The following is a 19,418-nucleotide window of genomic DNA, read 5'->3' on the forward strand; positions in this document are numbered from 1 at the left end:
TTTTTAAAAATATGCTTTTTATTTTAGAATAATTTTGACTTACAATACAGTCATAAAGAGAACAGGGTTCCCACTTACTCTTTACCTAACTTCCCATGATGTTAATATCTTACATTATAGCAATACATTTGTCCAAACAAATTAACATTGGTGCAATACTGTTGAGTGAACTCTGGACCTTTTTTTGGGTTCACCTGTTTTTTCACTAATATCTGTCTTCTGTTCCTGGATCTAATCCTGGATATCACATTCCATTTAGTTCCTTGAATTTTAAAAGTGTATTTATCAGAGCAAAGTAGACAGGAGGTAGCGTGGTTTAGTGGAAAGCATGTGGATTTGGGGATCAGTTAGCTAGGTATAGGTTTAATCCTAGCTCTGCCATTTATTAGCTACTTGACTATAAAAAGTGGACAGGATTGTTGTGAGGATTAAATAAGATAAGATGTGCCCAAAAGCACCTGGCACATAATTAATCTTTGTTAAATGTTTTTTAACATTAACATCTCCCTCATGATAGTGCAAAGTAGGAAACTTTTTCAGTTGTATATACCTTATGAAAACTCATTTGGCTATATTAAAGGGCTATCCAAGTGCAGATCATAGGAGTCTTCCTCAGGCTTATTATCAATCAAATATAATGCATTAACTTGGAAAATCATGCATTGTATTTCTGCAGGTCTTGTGTATATTTGCCTCTAGAGTCTCAAGTTCAACAGATTATATAGAAACAGCCATGGTCTTTTATGATATCTGTAGCCTGTGGCTATGTTGGTATTCTATAGCTCCAGTAAGAGATTTCTATAGGACCAGGAGTGAAATCCAACACCAGGACCTGGATTCCTTTAGCTGGTTGAGTGTCCGAGCTCATTCTGGCAGCATATTGAAATGGGCTGGAAGCCCTTGACTCAAATATGGTTAGCTACATTGAAGTAGAACACCAGACTTGAGGGTGTGTGGAGTTAATCTTGGGGTACTTGTTTTGCCAAATGAATTGTAAAATTGCTGAGTATTTGCTTCTACTTCCCGCGTCTGCCATGCTATGAATGTTGAGTCTGCTGTGCTGATATACAGACTAAAGCTATGTTTTGATTTGGGAAAATGGAGGTGAGGTTGGGATTGCCTAAGAGTGAAAACTAAGCTGCTTGTTTCTGTATCTCTTCCTTCCTGCCTGAAGATAATGATGAGCAATACAGAAATCTTTTGCCATTTTAGCATAGTGAAGAAAACATAGTTCAGCACAAAATATTGCCCTTTGCTTAAATGTATCTAATGGTGTTGCTATCAAGAACGGAGATTTCTAGGGCTTCCCTGGTGGCTCAGTGGTGAGGAATCTGCCTGCCAAAGCAGGAGACACAGGTTTGACCCCTGGTTGGGGAAGATCCCACATGCCACCGAGCAACTAAGCCCTGTTGAGCCTGTGCTCTGGAGCCGGAGAGACGCAACTACTGAGCCCACGTGCCACAACTACTGAAGCCTATACGCCCTAGAGCCGGAGCTCCGCAACAGGAGAAGCCATCGCAGTGAGAAGCCCGCATACTGCAACCAGAGAGCAGCCCCTGGTCTCTTGCAACTCGAGAAAAGCCCGAGCAGCAGCGAAGACCCAGCACAGCCTCCCAAAGAAGAATGGAGATTTCCTTTCTCAAAAGTGACTTTGGCTGTCTGGAGGATAGAGGGAAGGCTGTATATCTGTATCTTGGTCAGTTCTTTCTGCTTCCAAAAGCTTATATTAAGGAAGTTAGGTTGTAGTCTCCTAGGTAGAGGAGGTGTTCCTTTGCTATTTAGTGACCAACAGTTGATGATATGTAATCAGCATTTCTGAAAGATCTTTCATTTGCCAAATATTTACTGAGTCGTGATTAAGTGCATGGTGTTGCATTACATACTGAAGGATAAAATTGGGGTCTCTGACCCTGAGTAACTTAAAATCTGGTAGGGGAAGTAAGATATATTTGTAAGTAAGTACAGTACAGGGTATATGAGTGTTAAGGATAAAGAGACTAATTCCGAGAGGCCAAAGGCAATGGGGAATGGATTTTTAGCTGGATTTTTAAGGACAAGAATTTTGAGAGTTCAAGGATAGAGTTCATTAGCGGCAGAGGGAATAAAGCATGGAGCCATGAAGCCGTGTGGCTTATTTCTGAATATATTGAGTAATTCGGTGTGTCAGAAGTGTGGGTTTTATATAGGTGTATGATGGAAGATTAGCTTAAAAGGGATGTTGGGGACAAATTATGAGGGACTTTGAATGAAATGCTCATTTTGCTATGGTGTGGTAGACATAGTGGTCTGTGTATAGTGGCCGTGTTGTGAGTAATATCATGACCATATAGTTGACTGGTCCAGGGTTGGGCACTGGCACCAAACCAAAACATTCAGTCCTTCTCTAGGATTTTTCAAACTTACATGAAGAAAAGAAATAAGACTGGTAGAAGGAGTCTTGGATGTAATACTTGGGAGTTCTCAGTGACCAAACTCTCTACCTCTGACCAAACTCATCTCTCTGTTGAGGATGCTAATGAACACTAGGTGAGAAGGAGAGTGACCTAGTGAATCACAGGGATGATAGTGGAGGGAAAAGATCCTAGCAGAGACTAAGTGGCAGGTTCTAGTTCTCTCCCAGATGTAGCAGCATTTTTGCCTCTTAGTGATGTTAATTTGCCCCAGGAGCCAGAAGGTCCACTTGAACTGGCCTAGGCAAAAAGATGAAATTTTTGGATCATAATACCAAAATGGGAAGAGTAGAATGCAGCTGGTCAGACTTAAAGACGCGTTCATTGTCCCTTTTCACTGGCCTCTGCATCTTTCATCAAAGAAGTTTTAGTCTTTCAAAGGGTCTTTCCCCAGAAGGTTGGAACCCTGGGCTTCCAGGAGTTGCCAGCACACATTTTCTAGCTTCAAGAGGCTCTGCTGCTTTTTCCTTTCTTCCAATTTGATAAATTCTAGGGATGATCTCTGATTGGTCCATAGGGTTTTGTTGTCAACCCCAAGGCCAGAGGGCCAGCACTGCAATTGGCAGGCCCATTAGAACTGCCCAGTTCTGTGGGGGAGGAGCTTTTTTCCATAAGAACAGGGTGGGATGCTATCCATAGTCAAAGAACAAAACAATAAAAGCCTTCAACAGATTGGGAAGGCCTAACCTGGGTTCATAGCCTTAGGTCTGGAAAGGAAGGGTTGCCTTTGAGAAACATTATCCAAGAGGGGTAGAATCTGCTCTTATGTATGCTAGAGGATGAGCAGATTTGGGAAGAGAAATAATGGGCTCCTATCCCTTGTAGCTCAGTCAGTAAAGAATCCACTTGCAATGCAGGAGACCTGGGTTCAATTCCTAGGTCAGGAAGATCCCCTGGAGAAGGAAATGGCAACCCACTCCAGTGTACTTGCCTGGGAAATCCCATGGACGGAGGAGCCTGGCGGCTACAGTACAGTCGACGGGGTTGCAAGAGTTGGACATGACTGAGTGACTAAACCACCACCATCTTTATAAAGTGGAAAACTTCCGTTGAGATATAGCTATCTTTATGAAAGTGGTTAACCTGATTGTTGGGTGTTTTTCACAAAGGCTGAGGTTCCATTTCAGTCCTTGTTGTCCAAGAGACTCTCAAGAGTTTTCTCCAACACTACAGTTCGAAAGCATTAATTCTTCGACGCTCAGCCTTCTTTACGGTCCAGCTCTCATCTCCACACATGACTACTAGAAAAACCACAGCTCTGACGAGGCAGACTTTTGCCAGCAAAGTGATGTCTGTTGCTATCCGTGCGTTCTTCCTCAAAGTTTTCTGACCATTCTGTGTTAGTGAGCTCCACCAGTGGTAATGGTGTACTTTTCAGAGTTTCTCTTTTCTATGAGGCATTGTAGTAGGGCCTTCGTATATGCATATCATGTTATTTAATCATTACAGGAACCCTGTGAAGTGTATTATGTGGAGGAGGGAAACCCAGTTAAGGGAGGATAAGAAATTTGGCTCAAAAACAGTTCTGTTTTTCAAAATTTATTTCATTTTTAATTGGAGAATAGTTACTTTACAATGTTGTGTTAGTTTCTGCTGTATAGCAAAGTGAATCAGCCACACATGCACATGTATTCCCTCTCTTTTGGATTTCTTTCCAATGTAGGTCGCCACAGAGCATTGAGTATGTGCTCTAAGTTGGTTGCTCAGCTGTGTTCGACTCTCTGCAACCTCATGGACTGTAGCCCGCCAGGCTTCTCTGTGCATGGAATTTTCCAGGAAAGAATACTGGAGTGGATAGCCATTCCCTTCTCCAGGGGATCTTTCCGACCCAGGGATTGAACGTGGGTCTCCTGCATTGCAGGAAGATTCTGAAGAAAAGCTAGGACAGACCTAGGCAGTGTATTAAAGAGCAGAGACATCACTTTGTTGGCAAAAGACCACCTAGTCAAAGCTGTGGTTTTTCTAGTAGTCATGTATGGAGATGAGAGCTGGACCGTAAAGAAGGCTGAGCGTCAAAGAATTGATGCTTTTGAACTGTGGTGTTGGAGAAAACTCTTGAGAGTCTCTTGGACTGCAAGGAGATTAAACCAGTCAATTCTAAAGGAGCTCAATCCTGAATATTCATTGGAAGGACTGACGCTGAAGCTAAAACTCCAATACTTTGGCCACCTGATGTGAAGATCTGACTCATTGGAAAAGACTCTGATGCTGGGAAAGATTGAAGGCAGGAGGAGAAGGGTGACAGAGGATGAGATGGTTGGATGGTTATCGCCGACTCATTGCACATGAGTCTGAACAAACTCCAGGAGATAGTGAAGGACAAGGAAGCCTGGTGTGCTGCAGTCCATGGGGTCACAGAGAGTTGGACAGGGCTTAGTGACTGAACAAAATAAAGTTGGTTAGGTCTGTTTTTAAAATGACAGGTTCTTCCTAGTACATGCCTCGTGTAGATACTACCACTCACTAATAATACCTATACTAGCAATCTCTTAGAGATAGTGAAGAACAGGGAAGCCTAGCATGCTGCAGTTCGTGGGGTTGCAAAGAGTTGGACACGACTTAGCGACGGAGCCACCCTTAATAACAGGTCACAGTTACTGAGCCCTTACTCTGTGCTAGTGGTGTCCTCAATCCAGCATGCTAGTTGTGCTGGTGTTATCCACATCTTATATTTGGGAAACCTGGTGCTGTTAGTCGTGTAGCTAGTAAATGAGGCAGGCAGAACTTGAATCCAGCTCTCCTGATGCCAGGAGCCAAATCTATAATCACTACTTTCTATTGCTTCTAGCTCAATGAGTAATGCTTATCTGATAGATTTACAAGTCAGCTGTTGTCACCATGTTTCTCTAGCAGTAATTTCCAACCCGGGGAAAAGATAGAGCTGGTAGCAATGTTTCCTCCCATAATCTTCAGTGCTTTCCTTGCCTTAATCTCAAGGCTTGGGAGAAAGGAAAAGCAATTCGCTGCACAAAAGTGCTTTGAGGTCTCCTGTTCTGAGAAATGATTAAATGTGTTTTGGTAATGATAAACATTGTTGTTATTGGTGTTCAGTCGCTAATTCATGTCCTACTCTTTGCAACCTCATGGACTGTAGCAAGCCAGACTCCTCTGTCCTCCACTTTCTCCCGGAATTTGCTCAAATTCATGTCCATCAGAAATGCTATCTAACCATCTCATCCTTTGCTGTTCCCTTCTCCTTTTGTCTTCAGTCTTTCCCAGGATCAGAGTCTTTTCCAGTGAGTCAGCTCTTCCTATCAGGTGGCCAAAGTATTGGAGCTTCAGCTTTAGCAACCGTTCTTCTAATGAATATTCAGGGTTGATTTCCTTTGGGGTTGACTGATTTGATCTCCTTGCAGTCCAAGGGACTCTCAAGAGTCTTCTCCAGCAGTATGGCCAGCTTAGTGGATTAGTTCTCATTTAGTTTTGGCTAAAAGTTTTATTTGCTCACTAATCATATTCACTCTTTCATCAGAAGTTTCCTTTTCTGTTAAAATATAAAGATCGTAAAAATTGCCTTTATTTAGCGTGCTTCACTTTGACTCTTATAATCTGTTTGGATGTGGTCTCTTTCAATAAATAGCAGCATAGGGACTTCCCTGCTGATTTAGTGATTAAGACTCCACACTTCCACTGCAGGGGATCTGGGTTCGAACCCTGGTGGGGGAACTTAGATCTCACATGTCTTGCAGGCATGTCAACTAAAAAAACCTTTTTTTAATAAAAAAAATTGCAGCATAATGTCTCCAGGTCAGCACAGCATTTGATATTGCCTATTTTAGTAAATTTACATTTGTTTAGCTTCTGTTAATGAACAATATTGGAGAAGGAAATGGCAACCCACTCCAGTATTTTTGCCTGGGAAATCCCGTGGGCAGAGGAGCCTGCTTGGTTATTTATAGTCCATGGGGCCACAAAGAGTGGGATCTGACTTGGCGACTAAAGAACAAAAATGAACAATATTATGATCAAACAAATGACATGATGTTTTTGTTAGGTTAATCCCTGATGTCTTTCTACTAATATAAAGACCTATGCTGTGGCCTGCCTCGGTCTGTTGTTCCCAGATGTGGTATCCAGCTGTTTGTCCTGTTCTCCTTCCATGGCGCATGGAAATCCCAACTGTATTTCCACAGTGTGGGTTGCCTGTTGAGTTCACTGTTTAAAAACAAGTGAGAGTTGGAATATTCCTCTTTATATTTTTATTGAAAAGAGAAAAGATTACTATGAGTATATTACTATGAGTGTATTCCGTGGGTATTCATTGTATGGGTTAATTTGAAAAACTTTGTATGCTCACTTCTGATGGAGTTGGGTCAGATTACAATACAGTGCTCAGGATAAAAAAATTTCACATTTCACTATTTGATGTTCATTCATTCATTCTTCATTTACTGTACTTAATCAACAAGTATAAATAAATCCTTGTTCAGGAGATGGGTAAGATGTGTCCTTTATAGTGGGAGGAATTTATTATCTGGTAGAGCTATTTACAGGCTTCCCAGGTGGCACTTGTGGTAAAGAACCTGATTGCCAATGCAGAAGACTCAAGAGATGCCAGTTTGATCCCTGTGTTGGGAAGATCCCCTGGAGGAGGGCAAAGCCTGGAGAATTCTTGCCTGGAGAAATTCCATGGACAGAGGAGCCTGGTGGGCTACAGTCCATAGGGTGGCAAAGAGTCAGACATGACTGAGTGACTTAACATGCATGCAGAGCTGTTTATAGATTGCGCTTTGCAGCCTTGATAAATATAGTGAATGTTACTTAAAATTTCCAAAGAGATTCAGGCTCTCAAGAGAGTAGAGTTGCTGAAATAAAGTGTATATTCCTGTGTGATCCCTCCAGTGTTTGGGGAAACAAATACTGCCATTGATTGGTAGGGTGGTGAGAGATATTAGAGCCAGCTGAAACCGTTAAGCATGCCTGACCATCTTGAGGTAATTGCCTCTCTGCAGATGCCAGATATTATAGAACTATTTTAACATTTAGTGAGAATCTGTAATATTTAGGGTCAGCATGAGACTTTCATTCTAAATAACTTTTCCAAACTTCATATCTGAGAATGCATATTGTTTTCTGTGATTGCACGACTGTGCAAGTGTAAAGAAGTAGAAAGCACAAGGCTATCACACTGTTTAAAAGAAAATACTGGGCCGCGTTACTGAGTATGTACACCAAACATAGCTCTTTGATTAATGGGACTATTTCCAGACAGAACAAGGTGGAATCTATGTTCCTAATTGTGACACGATTTACTGAAAAATACAGCTAGGTACTTAGAGTTGAGGGTTTATGTGTAATTTGCCTTTTTAAAAAGCCCTCCCCCTAAATCCAAGGTTTTGCCGAGGCCTGCGAAAGCTGAGACCGAGCCCTGGCGGCAGGACCGGAAAACTTGCTTCCGGAACCTTTGCGCTGAAGTGCCTTGCCCCCGGCCGGTGCTCATTCGTAAAGGACCGTCCCAGCCAAGAGCTTGTTGGTAGGAACCTGCTTGGCCTCGGATCCGAAGGTTGGCTGTGGCGGAGACTGAAGCAGGCGCCGGGAAAAGTCCACTGGAAGGAAGGCGCCATGGACGATCAGGGCTGCCCTCGGTGTAAGACCACCAAGTACCGGAACCCTTCGTTGAAGCTGATGGTGAATGTGTGCGGACACACTCTGTGAGTCGGGGGATAGTTGGGTTCCATGGGGGGAGACGCACAGGGTGGGAGCCCTCGAGAGAGCCGGGAGATGCTTGTCGTCGGCTCAGGGGAGTAAAGGGCTTCGTTAGTATCGACACTGGGGAGGAAAATAGGAAAAGGGAACGTTGTATCTCTACCCTCCAGCCCTGAGCCTCTGTGGCCTGCTTTGAACTGCCGGATTCCTTGATGTAACCAGCAGTTTGTCACGTTCTCCCCTCCTTAGGCGATGAGAATCTGGACTGTATTTCCGGGCTGTGTTGTTAACAGGGTTCCAGCGTGGGAGATCGGAGTGTTTAGTTTCACGCAAAGCGTTTTTATTAAAAAGAACGAAAGTGCTATGAAAATACAATTACTGTGTTTGTATACTGTTGCTATTTGTTGCACTGGTTAATATGAAACTCCATCGGTATGCCCACTGTCCTGATGGAGTTTGGTTAGTTCTCATCTCTAAAAGAGAAAATTCAGATCCTAGGCAGTTAATTTGTAGATACAGTAATGGCTGGCATTGAGTGTACATTACGTGTCAGGCAGTGTTCTAAGCGCTTTACCATTAGTTATCCTGTTTCATTCTCAACAGCAGCCCCATGAAGTAGGTACTCATCTCATTCCCATTTTACAGGAAAGCAAACGGAGACTGCTTCAGATACCTTACTTAGTGGACCTTTCTAGAATTGGAACACAGGATGTGACTAAAACACGCCAATTTGGGGGGCTTGGGAAGAAGGGAGATTGAATGTTTTGAAGAATAAGTGCAGGAACTGGTCAGCGTGTTTCTTGCCACGTTTTTATGGTTAAATGTAGCTCAGTAAAGATGGTTTTATAAAGTGCTTTGAAATGTAAGGTGAACATACTTTCTCGTAGCTTCTTTGATGTTTCTAAGATATAAAAAATGAAGGTTAACCTACAATGTGGTAGACAAGATCTTTGGGTAAGTAAGCCTGAGTTGCATGGTTAGTTGCAGCTATAATGATTATAAAAGGATTTAATAACTTACTGGATTGGTCTTATTTTCTAATTAGTCTTTATTTTCCTTTGCTTTATCCAGCAAAGGAGATACAGTAGAACTGTGATTGAATGGATCAAAATTAGAAATAAGGTAAAAGTAATCAAGTAGATTGGAAAAGGGAAACCAGACAAATGCTGTGAAGACTATTCAGTTTTTAGAAAGATTTTGCTTGGTTTCTTTTTATTTTCCTGTACCAGATTTGTTATAGTTGGTGCTCAAGGAAAAGGAATTTGCTTTTTTTGAAAGGGTACTAACTAAATGTAATTTACTGGAATAAATTGATACCTAGTAGTAATTAGCTAGTCAGGGAAGAGTATGTGATTTTAGCAAGATAAATTGCATTTTTATTAGACAGTTATATTTATTTTTAATTGGAAATTGCTTTTGTTGTGTCCATGGTTTTTTCTGTTTTTTTTCATAAGAGTTAAGAATTGTCTAAGTCATTCTGATGTTGCATTGATTTTGGTTTATTTGCTAATCTGTTAGTTAAAGACCAAGTTTTGCAGCCCTCTTTTAACTTGAAATATAATAAAAATGAATAAAAGATTATATGGTATTGGCTAAGAGAACAAACTTCTGATTTTGAATTCTTTGTACTCTCACAGGCTCGGGGCAAATTCCTCTTAACCTCATTTTTCTTCCCTGTACAATAGAGATAACAGCACTATGTATATTACAGTGTTTGAGGACTAAATAATATATGTAAACATCATATTTGGAGGTGCTTAATAGAATTTTTTTCACATAGTATTTGTTCAGTATACATTGGCAATCATTATTATTTATGCATGGTATGGATGCTAAGCAGAAATAAAATTTAAACAGGATCCACTCGGCCTGCTTTAAAAGACTTGCACAACAGTGGTATCTTTAAATAAATTAAAGAGATTATAAAATGTGGAAATACAGTGTTGATTATAATGCCCCTTTTGTGATTTAAATAGGAACTCAGTATCGTGTTCTTTCATGGAAATGGGGTTATATATATCCTGACCTTTTTCATAATGTATATCTTGGATATCTTTTCTAAATTGGATGTGTATATATTCCTCTTTAACATTTGGATGATAGTCCACTGTTCAGTTATACTATAATTGATTTACCCAAAAATTTCGTTATGAATATTTAGATTTCCTATTTTTCACTGGAGTCAGTTTCTCTCTTTCTGCCCTCCTCCCCAGCCCGTATGCAAGTATATTGTAAGATATAAGAGGAAAACCAGGGGTAAATGCCTAATAGTAGAATTGTATGTGACTTAAATTTTGATAAACATTGCTCACTTGTTCTCAAAAAAGATTGTATCTGTTGTGCTCCCACCAACTGTTCATGGGAATTCCTATTGCCACATATCTTTGCTGGTATTGGGCATTATTACTTTTTTAATCTTGCTGTGCTGATAAGTAATAGAACATTATAGATTTTGATGTGAAATACTTTTGATAGTATGCTGAATTAGTACAGAATGTCTCTCATGGGATTGAGCTTAGGCATTTTTATAATTGTTAGTCTGAAAGGAGTAGGTATTATTAGTTAGCATTATTATTTGTATTAGTTATCTATTGCTGTGTAATAAATTGCCTCAAAAGTTAGTACCATAAAACAATAAATATTTATTATCTTATACAGTTTTGAAGGGTCGGGAGTCTGAGAGTGGCTCAGCTGGGTGATTCTGGCTTAGTGTCTTTCATGAGGTTTGCTCAAGCTGTTTTCTGGGACTGAAGTGTCTGTTTCCAAGGTCACTCATGTGGCTCTTGGCAGCTTCAGTTCCTCTCCTTGGACCCTCCATAGGACTGCTCATGACGTGGCTTTTCCCAGAGTTAGTGAGAGAACCAGAGGCTCCAGAGCCTTTCATCATCAAATGACAAAAATCACATTATCATTGCTTCTGCTGTATTTTATTTGTTAGCACTGAAGAGTCCTGTTACAGAGTGGGAGGGTATTTATACTCCAGAGTATGAATACCATGAGGCAAGGATTACAGGGCCACATGATTTTACTCACTTTATTTTGTGTGTCAAGTAGCAAAGGCATTTTAGGAGGCAGACAGTAAAGTGAGTAGGGATAGTGCTTCACAGGAGATAGGAAGTGTGGGATTACAGAAGGATTATTTAGAAGTACTATTTATGAGAGAAAATACAGGAGCAGGAAGGAGAAAAGAGGTGAAACATTATGAAAATACTTTTCTCCCTTAACTGCTAGCAGTTGAGGAAGTGGTGGTTGAGTAGTAAAGAGCCCACCTGGTGGGGAAGATCCCCTGGAGAAGGAAATGGCTACTCACTCCAGTATTCTTGCCTGGAAAGTCCCATGGATAGAGGAGCCTGGTGAGCTACACTCCATACGGTAGCAGAAGAGTCGGATATGACTAAACAACAACAACAAATTCCATTATGTATTAATATTAAATCAATCCAGCAAACACCCAAATGAATTGATTGCATGCACATGCAAAGAAGATTGGGTTCTAAATTTGCTTTTTTTTTTTTTCAATTCAAGGATGAACTTTTGTCTTAGTTACAGAAAAGGGTAACTTTTTTCTGTTTATCAGGGCCACCTATTTTAAGAAATAAGCCTTTCATAGAATTCTTCATAGAATTCTAAAGGCATGTTGATTTAGAAGGAGTCAGTTATATCTAATTCTCATTTAACTAAAGTCTTTTCTTTTTTTTTTTTCAGAGAAGATGGGAAAACTTTGTTTTCTTTGGAATAGAGCACATCCTCTTTACCCAACATAGTTGGATGAGATTTTTCAGAGTAACACAAGCAAATAAAACTAATAATTTAAGTTTTATCCCAACCATCCTTGGCAATACTTATCTCTGGAAACTTTACCTATATTTGATTTTACTAAATCTTCTTTCATCATTATAAAAACACACAAGACACAGAGTAAACAAAAACTCATCCTGATATATGTTAAAGACAATATTTTGCCATATTTTCTTAAGGTTTCTCTTTTTCTCCTTTTTATTTTTATTTTTTTCTCTGCTTCTCTCTCTCTTGCTTATTGATGTTTCTAGATAGCTTTTTCTGAAGAGTTACCAGTTTGAATTTTGCTGATTGCATCTCTGTGGTATTATTATGTTCCTTTGTATTTCCTGTAAATTACTAACAGTTTTTAGAGGTTTATCAGATTAAAGTTCAGTTTATTGTTGGAAAGAATAATTCATAAGTGGTATTAATTCATTTGTTTAATATGCTGGGCTTGTACATTACCATTTTGTGAACTGGGAAACAGTGGACGGAAAAATTAGAAAAAGGCACTCATTCTGGGTAGAAAATTAGAGAAAGGGGACTTTCTGGATGTATTGTTGTTAATTTCTAATTTAATTTTGTTGTAGTAAGAGAACAAATTTTGCTAAATTTCAGTCTTATAAAACTTTACGAAAACTTATTTATGGTCCAGTGTGTGGTCTGTTTTGGTGAGCAAGGTCTTACTTGATGAACAAGTCAAATTGAAAAGAGTGTGTTCTGTAGCTGTTGGGTATAGTGTATATCAGTTAGGTCAGCTTGGTTGATAGTGTTAACTTCTATCTTTACTAATCCTTCTGTATCCTTACTAATTTATTTTTTCTACTCCTTTTATTAGTTACTCCAAATAGATTGTGTATTCTTCAGTTTCTCCTTTTAGTAGTTCTATCATGCTTCATGTATTTTGAAACTCTCTTATTAGGTACATAGATACTTAAAATTGCTATGCCTTCTTGTGATGAATTTATCCTTTTGTCTTGAAATGTTCCTTTTGGTCTTTTGTAATACTCTTTATCCTGATGGATTTTTTTTTGTCTGGTATTATGTCAGTTCTCTTATGCTTTCTGTTTGATAGTATGTGTTTCTCTGTCCTTTGCTTTCAACCAATGTGTGTTCTATGTCTTAACATTTTGTAGACATTATATAGTTAGTCTTACTTTTTTGTATAGCCCAACACTGGCTGCTTTTTAATTGCTGTTAGTCCCTTTATATTTAATGTAATTATTGCTATCATTGGGTTTAAGTCTATTTGTTTTCCATTTGTCCTTTCTTGCCTTATTTTGGATTAATTGGATATTTTAAAAGTATTGCCCTATTAGATTTTTATTATTATTTTAATACTTTTATTTTTAGTGATTTCTGTAGGTATAACAATATGCATCTTTATCAAAGTCTATTTAGAGTCAACATTCGACACTGCATTTTTCACTTGCTCACAAATTCCTCACATTTCAATACCTCACAAGGATGAATGCTATAATTCCATATACATACCCTTGTCATCCTTTATACTAATGATGTCATATCTTTAACCTCTATGTATGATTCAGTATTGTTATTTTTGCTTTAAATAGCCAGCTATTTTTAAGGAAATGTAGGGAATAAAAAATAGTCTTTTTAATAGAAAACTTTTTGAGATAAAATTCACATACCATAAAATTCACTCGTTTAAAGTATAGAATCAGTGGCTTTTAGTATATTCTCAAAGACATGCATCTATCACTACAATTAATTCTAGAACATTTTTGTTACTTCACAAGGAAATCCCTTACTTCTTAGCCCTGTCCTCCACCTCCCTTTGTCTCCGAGCCCTAAGGCAACCACCAGTTGACTTTCTATCCCTATAGATTTCCTATTCTGGACATTTCATATAAATGGAATCATATAAATAAATGGTCCTCTGTGATTGGCTTTTACTTAGTATAATGTTTTCAGGGTTCATGCATGTTGTAGAATGTATCAGAACTTCTTTCATTATTGAAGACTATTCCATTGTATGGATATTATCACTTTTCATTTATCTTTTCATTAGTTGATGGACACTTGGGTTATTTTCACTTTTTGGCTATAATGAATAATCCTGCTGTGAACATTCATGTGTAAGTTTTATGTGACAAATTGTTTTGATTATGTATTTAGGAGTATAGCTGTTGGATCATGTGATGACTCTGTATTTATCCAAATTGTAACACTTTTCCTAAGCAATCACACAACTTTACATTCCCACCAGCAGTAGATTAAGGGTTACAGTTTCTCTACATCTTTAGCCAGCACTTGCTATTATTTGTCTTTTTTGAGTGTAGCCTTGTTAGTGGGCATAAAACTGTTAAGTGGGCATAAAACTGTTAAGTGTAGTCTTTTGTATTCACCTACTTATTTACCATCTTTAGTGTCTTTCTTTCTTCTTTTGGATTGATTTGATAGTTGTATTGATTTTGTTTTTCTGCCTGAAGAGCATTCTTTAGTAGTTCATAGTATAGGTTTATCGGTGAAGAATTCTCCCAGATTTTGTTTATATGGGTGTTTCTATTTTACCCTCTTGTTTGAAGGGTCTTTCTGTGGAGTATGAAGTTAGGAGGTGTCATTTCACCACTTCACATGTGTCATTCTTTTTTTTTTTTTGTCCATGATGCTCAGCTTGTGGGATCTCAGTTCCAACCAGGGATTGAACCCGGGCCAGGGCAGTGAAAGCTCAAATCCTTAGCACTAACTAGACCATCAGGGATCTCCCCATTCCATTTTTTTTGTGATGAGAAGTCAGCTCTCACTTATATCCTTGGTCCCCTTTGTTGTAAAAATCTTTTAGGACTGCTTTCAAGATTTTCTGTTTATCATTGGTTTCTAGCAGTTTGAATATAAGTTTAGATGTGCTTTTCTTTGTATTCATCCTAGTTGGCATTTGTTGAACTGGGAACTGTAAGTCAGTATTTTTCATTCTATTTGGAATATTCCAGTGATTCTTTCTATATTATTTTCACTTCTCCTTTTGGAACTCAGTTACATGTGTGTTAGCTTCTTTGGTATTGTTTTATAAGTTGTTGGGGTACTATTCATTCTTCTTCAATCTTATTTTCTCTGTTCTTCAGGTTAGATATTTATTATTGGTCTGTATTCAAGTCTACTGATTCGCATCTGCTATGTCCAATCTTTTGTTAAGCCCATTTGGTAGATTTTTTCATCTGTTATTATATTTTTGTTGTACAGTTTTCATCTTGTTCTTTTCTATAGTTATCACTTCTCTTTTTAAATTTTCTGTCTGCACACTAAGATCATGTCTTCCTTTATTTTTTTGAATGTAGTTCTTTGGACATAATTTGTGTTAAATCTTTAAAAATATTTAAAATAGCTGATTTAAAACTTTTGGTCTTCTAGATCCAACATTTTGGCAAAGCTGATTTCTGTTGACTATTCTTCCCCCACCTCCGTGGATCACATTTTTTCTTTTCTTTTTTTTAACATTTAATACATTTTTCAGTTGTATACTGGATCATGTAGATGGTATTAGAAATTGCATACTTTATCTTTCTGTGTAGAGTGTTGTTTTTAAAAATCTTGTAGGTAGTTCAATTACTGGTTGATTACCTTGAACTTTGTAGGCTTGGTTTTAATCATTGTGAGGTTGGATCTGTGGAGAGCCCATTGTGTTTCCTTACTTTACTGCAACTCAATCTCCAAACTTTGAGTTCCTTGCAAAACTTGTTGAGGCTTGATTTTAGGCTTTGTTAGAGTAAGTCTAGATAGAATAAGTCTTATTATATGATGTAGTCCCCATTCTTACTTGAAGCCTTTCTGGTATCTCAACTAGATTTTTGAGGTGTTAATAAGGTGTTAATGTGGTTTCTCTACTCTGGCTGGGTAGGAACTCCAAAATATACCCAGCACTCTCTTCCTCTCTCAGCCTTCTCTTTTAAGCCTTGATTGGTTTTGCCCTGCGTATATGCAGTCTGTTCTTTGGCTATGGACTTATGGGAGTTCTTACACAGACTTCTGACCCTCTGCCTTACAGATTTCAACCATATCAACTGCACTGAAGTTTGATCTTTGCCTGTACAGCTTAGCACAACCACTGTGCCCCTCTTAAACTCTTGCTTGCTGGGCTATCGTCATGGAAATTTTTCCCAGATAGAAAAATGAGGCAATTGTAGGGCTTACCTTGTTAGTTTACCACTTCTAAGGGATTATAGTCTTTGTGTTACTCATCATCTAATGTCTGTAAACAAATTGTTTCATACATTTTGTTTTATGGTTGCTCAGGTGAATGCTAGTCTGACATCAGTTGCTCCATCATATTTGTTAGAAAATGCTGGACTTACTGTTGTTGAGGCATTTACTTCCTTTAGTCTCAGTTTTATGTGTACATGTTTATTTTCTTTACCTCAAAATTGGTAATTGGTAATTTCTGTTCCCTTTTAACATTTCTTTCCTTTTTCAGTTTCTGATTTTTTTTTTTACTGTCTCAGTTTCTCCCCTAAAACTTTTATAAATATACTTTTCTTCTCTTCCTCCTCCTTCCTCCTTCCCTGCTTCTTATTCTTCCTCCTTCTCCTCCTCCTACCTATCTGCCTCCTTCTCTTCTTTTTCTTCATGTAGTGAGTGTTTTAAAGTTGATTTGGATGTAATGTTGTGGAACAGCTCTGGAGAATTAATATCTAATATCTTGTAGGTCATACTTACAATGAACATCTCAAGACCATTCTCCTGAAGGAGATGGTTTTTCCTTACACTGTATGTATTTGATTTGTAAATTTGTTTAGAACAGATAATTTTTAACCCCCTTCAGTCTCTTAAAATTTGGGTAATTTAGTTAATAGTTAATTAGAAAATCACTGTGGTCAGTAGCTTTAGTCTTTTTTTTTTTTTCACCATATACCATTAATAAAAGTGCTTCATAAGATATTAAAATTTTCAGTTATTTTTATTAACTGTGATTTTTCTTTTTCAATACAGGAGAAAGTGCTGATCACTATTTATAGAATGTAAATATATCACTATGATTGGGTATCTTATGGCTATAATATATGTATTTTTGATTTTGTAAAATAACTATTTGTACATTTTAGTTTTTAAGATGCAGTGTGTGCATTTCAGTTCCTTATTTTATTGAGTGTAACTTAATGTTATAGTTCTTTAAAACCGTGGTTACTAAATGTTTAGTAATTATGTCATTTGTACTGTTTCTTTTTGAATGTGAAAAACATAGCCCTACCCGATAAGTCTCTTCTCTAATTCTTTTCATTTATACTGGGAATCTTTTTTTTAAGAATCATTTTATCTGCTGAGTAGTTTACCATGTATATGTATGGGTGTATGTATACACCCATACATATACACATATATTTTTTCTTGGAGGAAACCTTTTGTGAGGTTTGACCTACAGGTGAACTTTCTTTTCATGGATGGACACCCTTTGGGAGCTCTTTCCCTTATATATCCAGTTTTCCTTTGAAGTTGTATTGTCCAATTTGTGTTACAAGATTCAAGCAGGTAATAAGAAGCTGTTTATTAGATGTTCAAAGTTACTTGTTAAAAACACATTATTTTATTCTGCAAGAACCTGAAACATTAGCAGTTGGTCGTTAGGGATACAAATATAAACAGAGAAAGAATTAATGTATTTTCTCATTGCCTTTGTTTCTGCTGTGGGCATGAAATATTACATCTAACAAATGTATAATGATAGTTTGCCTGAGTTTGAATTCTAGATTTGCCACTTATTCTTAGCCAAGTGATTCAGGGAAGACTATTTTCTATAAGCCTTTGTTTTCTCATCTGTATAGTGGGTTTACCAGTAGCATATACTTGACAGAATTACTGTGAAGATTAGATGAGCACAGTTCAAATAAGTTTAAGAAGTTAGGTAAATTTAAGAGTATTTACTCTAATCAACCATAAAGAGTTACTTTCAGTATTCTAAATGCAGAAAAATAACAGCTTTTAGGTTAAGTTTCTAGACTCTTTTTGGCAGTTTACTTGTTTACTTAGCAGCTAGTCCCTGAGATAGTAAATAGAATGAGAACAATTGAATGAAAGTTTAACCTAGATATTTTAATGGTTGTCTTCATGTTTTAAATGTGTTAAGCTTGTTTTCAAAGGTAAAAAGTAATACTCAATTGTAGTTTATTAGTTATTGGTTTACTAATATAAATTTGCATTCTTTCTCATATATTCAATACATTTTCTAGACCACTGATTCCTAAACTTGTGTCATCCTAGGAATCATCTTGGGTGCCTATTTAAAACACCAATTTCTGGGCCTTACCATAGATCTTTTGTGGAGGAACTTAGTATTTTATACTGGCTATGTAGGTTAGTCTTGTGCTCCAGCAGTTTTGGAGAACACTGTGCTGAGTATACAACAGTGAGTGTGAGAGACTTGGTTTCTGCCCCCATTAATTTTATAGTATTTTAGGTCTTCTTTTGAGTCATTAAGTGGAAATTAGTTTTTTTTTCTTCTTTCTAAGGAGCAAAAAGGGAGTTTAGAATTATAAAAATATTCTTTGAAATTAAGATGTGAAAGTGGACTTTATGTTACTTCTTAAACAAGCTTTTTTTTTTTTTTTTTTTAAAGAAAAGTACTATTAAAGTAACAAATCTGAAATCCTGAACCGTTGTTGTAACCATTCTGCTGATGTAGGAACAGGACCTTTGGAGAAGCAAAAAGTTTTGGTGGGTATATCCTAAAGTAAGGAGTTTTTGCAATATTAGCATCAAGCAATCAAGCCCCAAGGGGGCTTCCCTGTAGCTTAGATGGTGAAAAAGCTGCCTGCAATGCAGCAGACCCCGGTTTGATTTATGGGTTGGGAAGATCCCCCTCCAGAAGGGAATGGCAACTCACTCCAGTATTCTTGCCTGGAGAATCCCATGGACAGAGGAACTTGGCTGTCTACATTCATGGGGTCACAAAAAATTGGGCATGACTGACTAACACTACTGCTATGAATGCATAAATGTTTTTGTGAAACAGTCTCTGAACAGGAAAGATCTAAATATTAGCCCCTTTAGGAAAGTGACATGTGATGTCTGTTTTGGCTGTCAGGCTGGGGATGGAAGCTTGTTCAGAAGTACATGATACAGAGTGCTATTTGTTTTGTCAAAAGTACGTAGGAAGATGGCAGACTTGATTAATGGAAATTTGAAGGAGATTAGCAGTCATCTTTTTAGTTCTATTCTACACTTGTCCTCCACTTTTTTTTTTCCACTGTACTTTTTTTAATCAAAGGGTATTGGTTTACAAAATGTTGTGGTTTTCTGTTATACGTCAACAAGAATCAGCCCAAAGTACATCCATGTCCCCTCCCTCCCATCTCCCTCTGCGTCCCACCCTCACAGATGGTCACGAAGCCCCTATTTGAGTTCCGCGAGTCATACAGCACATTCCCATTGGCTGGCTGTTTTACATATGGTTTTGTAAATTTCCATGTTACTCTCTCCATGTGTCTCACCCTCTCTCTCCTCCGCCCCCGCCCCCGCGTCCATAGGTCTGTTCCCTGTGTGTTCTATACCTGTCCTCCATTTTTAAACAAAGCCTAAGAAAGGTTATAT

General features: G+C 38.0%; 1 protein-coding gene across 5 annotated transcripts in view; it reads left to right on the plus strand.

Moving 5' to 3' along the window:
• Positions 1-7,806: 7,806 nt before the first annotated feature.
• MNAT1 (MNAT1 component of CDK activating kinase) overlaps positions 7,807-19,418 on the plus strand; it is a 198,824-nt gene continuing 187,212 nt past the window's right edge. For 2 of the 5 annotated variants that reach the window (XR_006270093.1, XM_043472239.1), the window contains exon 1: positions 7,813-8,101. Coding sequence is in view for 3 of the 5 variants with exons in the window: in XM_043472239.1 (XP_043328174.1) it covers positions 8,013-8,101 (89 nt within the window). In the remaining 2 variants the exon portion in view is untranslated. Of the gene's footprint in view, positions 8,102-19,418 lie in introns of all 5 variants that reach the window. The other 3 variants (XM_043472237.1, XR_006270094.1, XM_043472238.1) reach the window with 3 other exon arrangements.

The sequence above is a fragment of the Cervus canadensis genome, chromosome 6 (assembly GCF_019320065.1).
Source record: "Cervus canadensis isolate Bull #8, Minnesota chromosome 6, ASM1932006v1, whole genome shotgun sequence".
Lineage (NCBI taxonomy): Eukaryota > Metazoa > Chordata > Mammalia > Artiodactyla > Cervidae > Cervus > Cervus canadensis.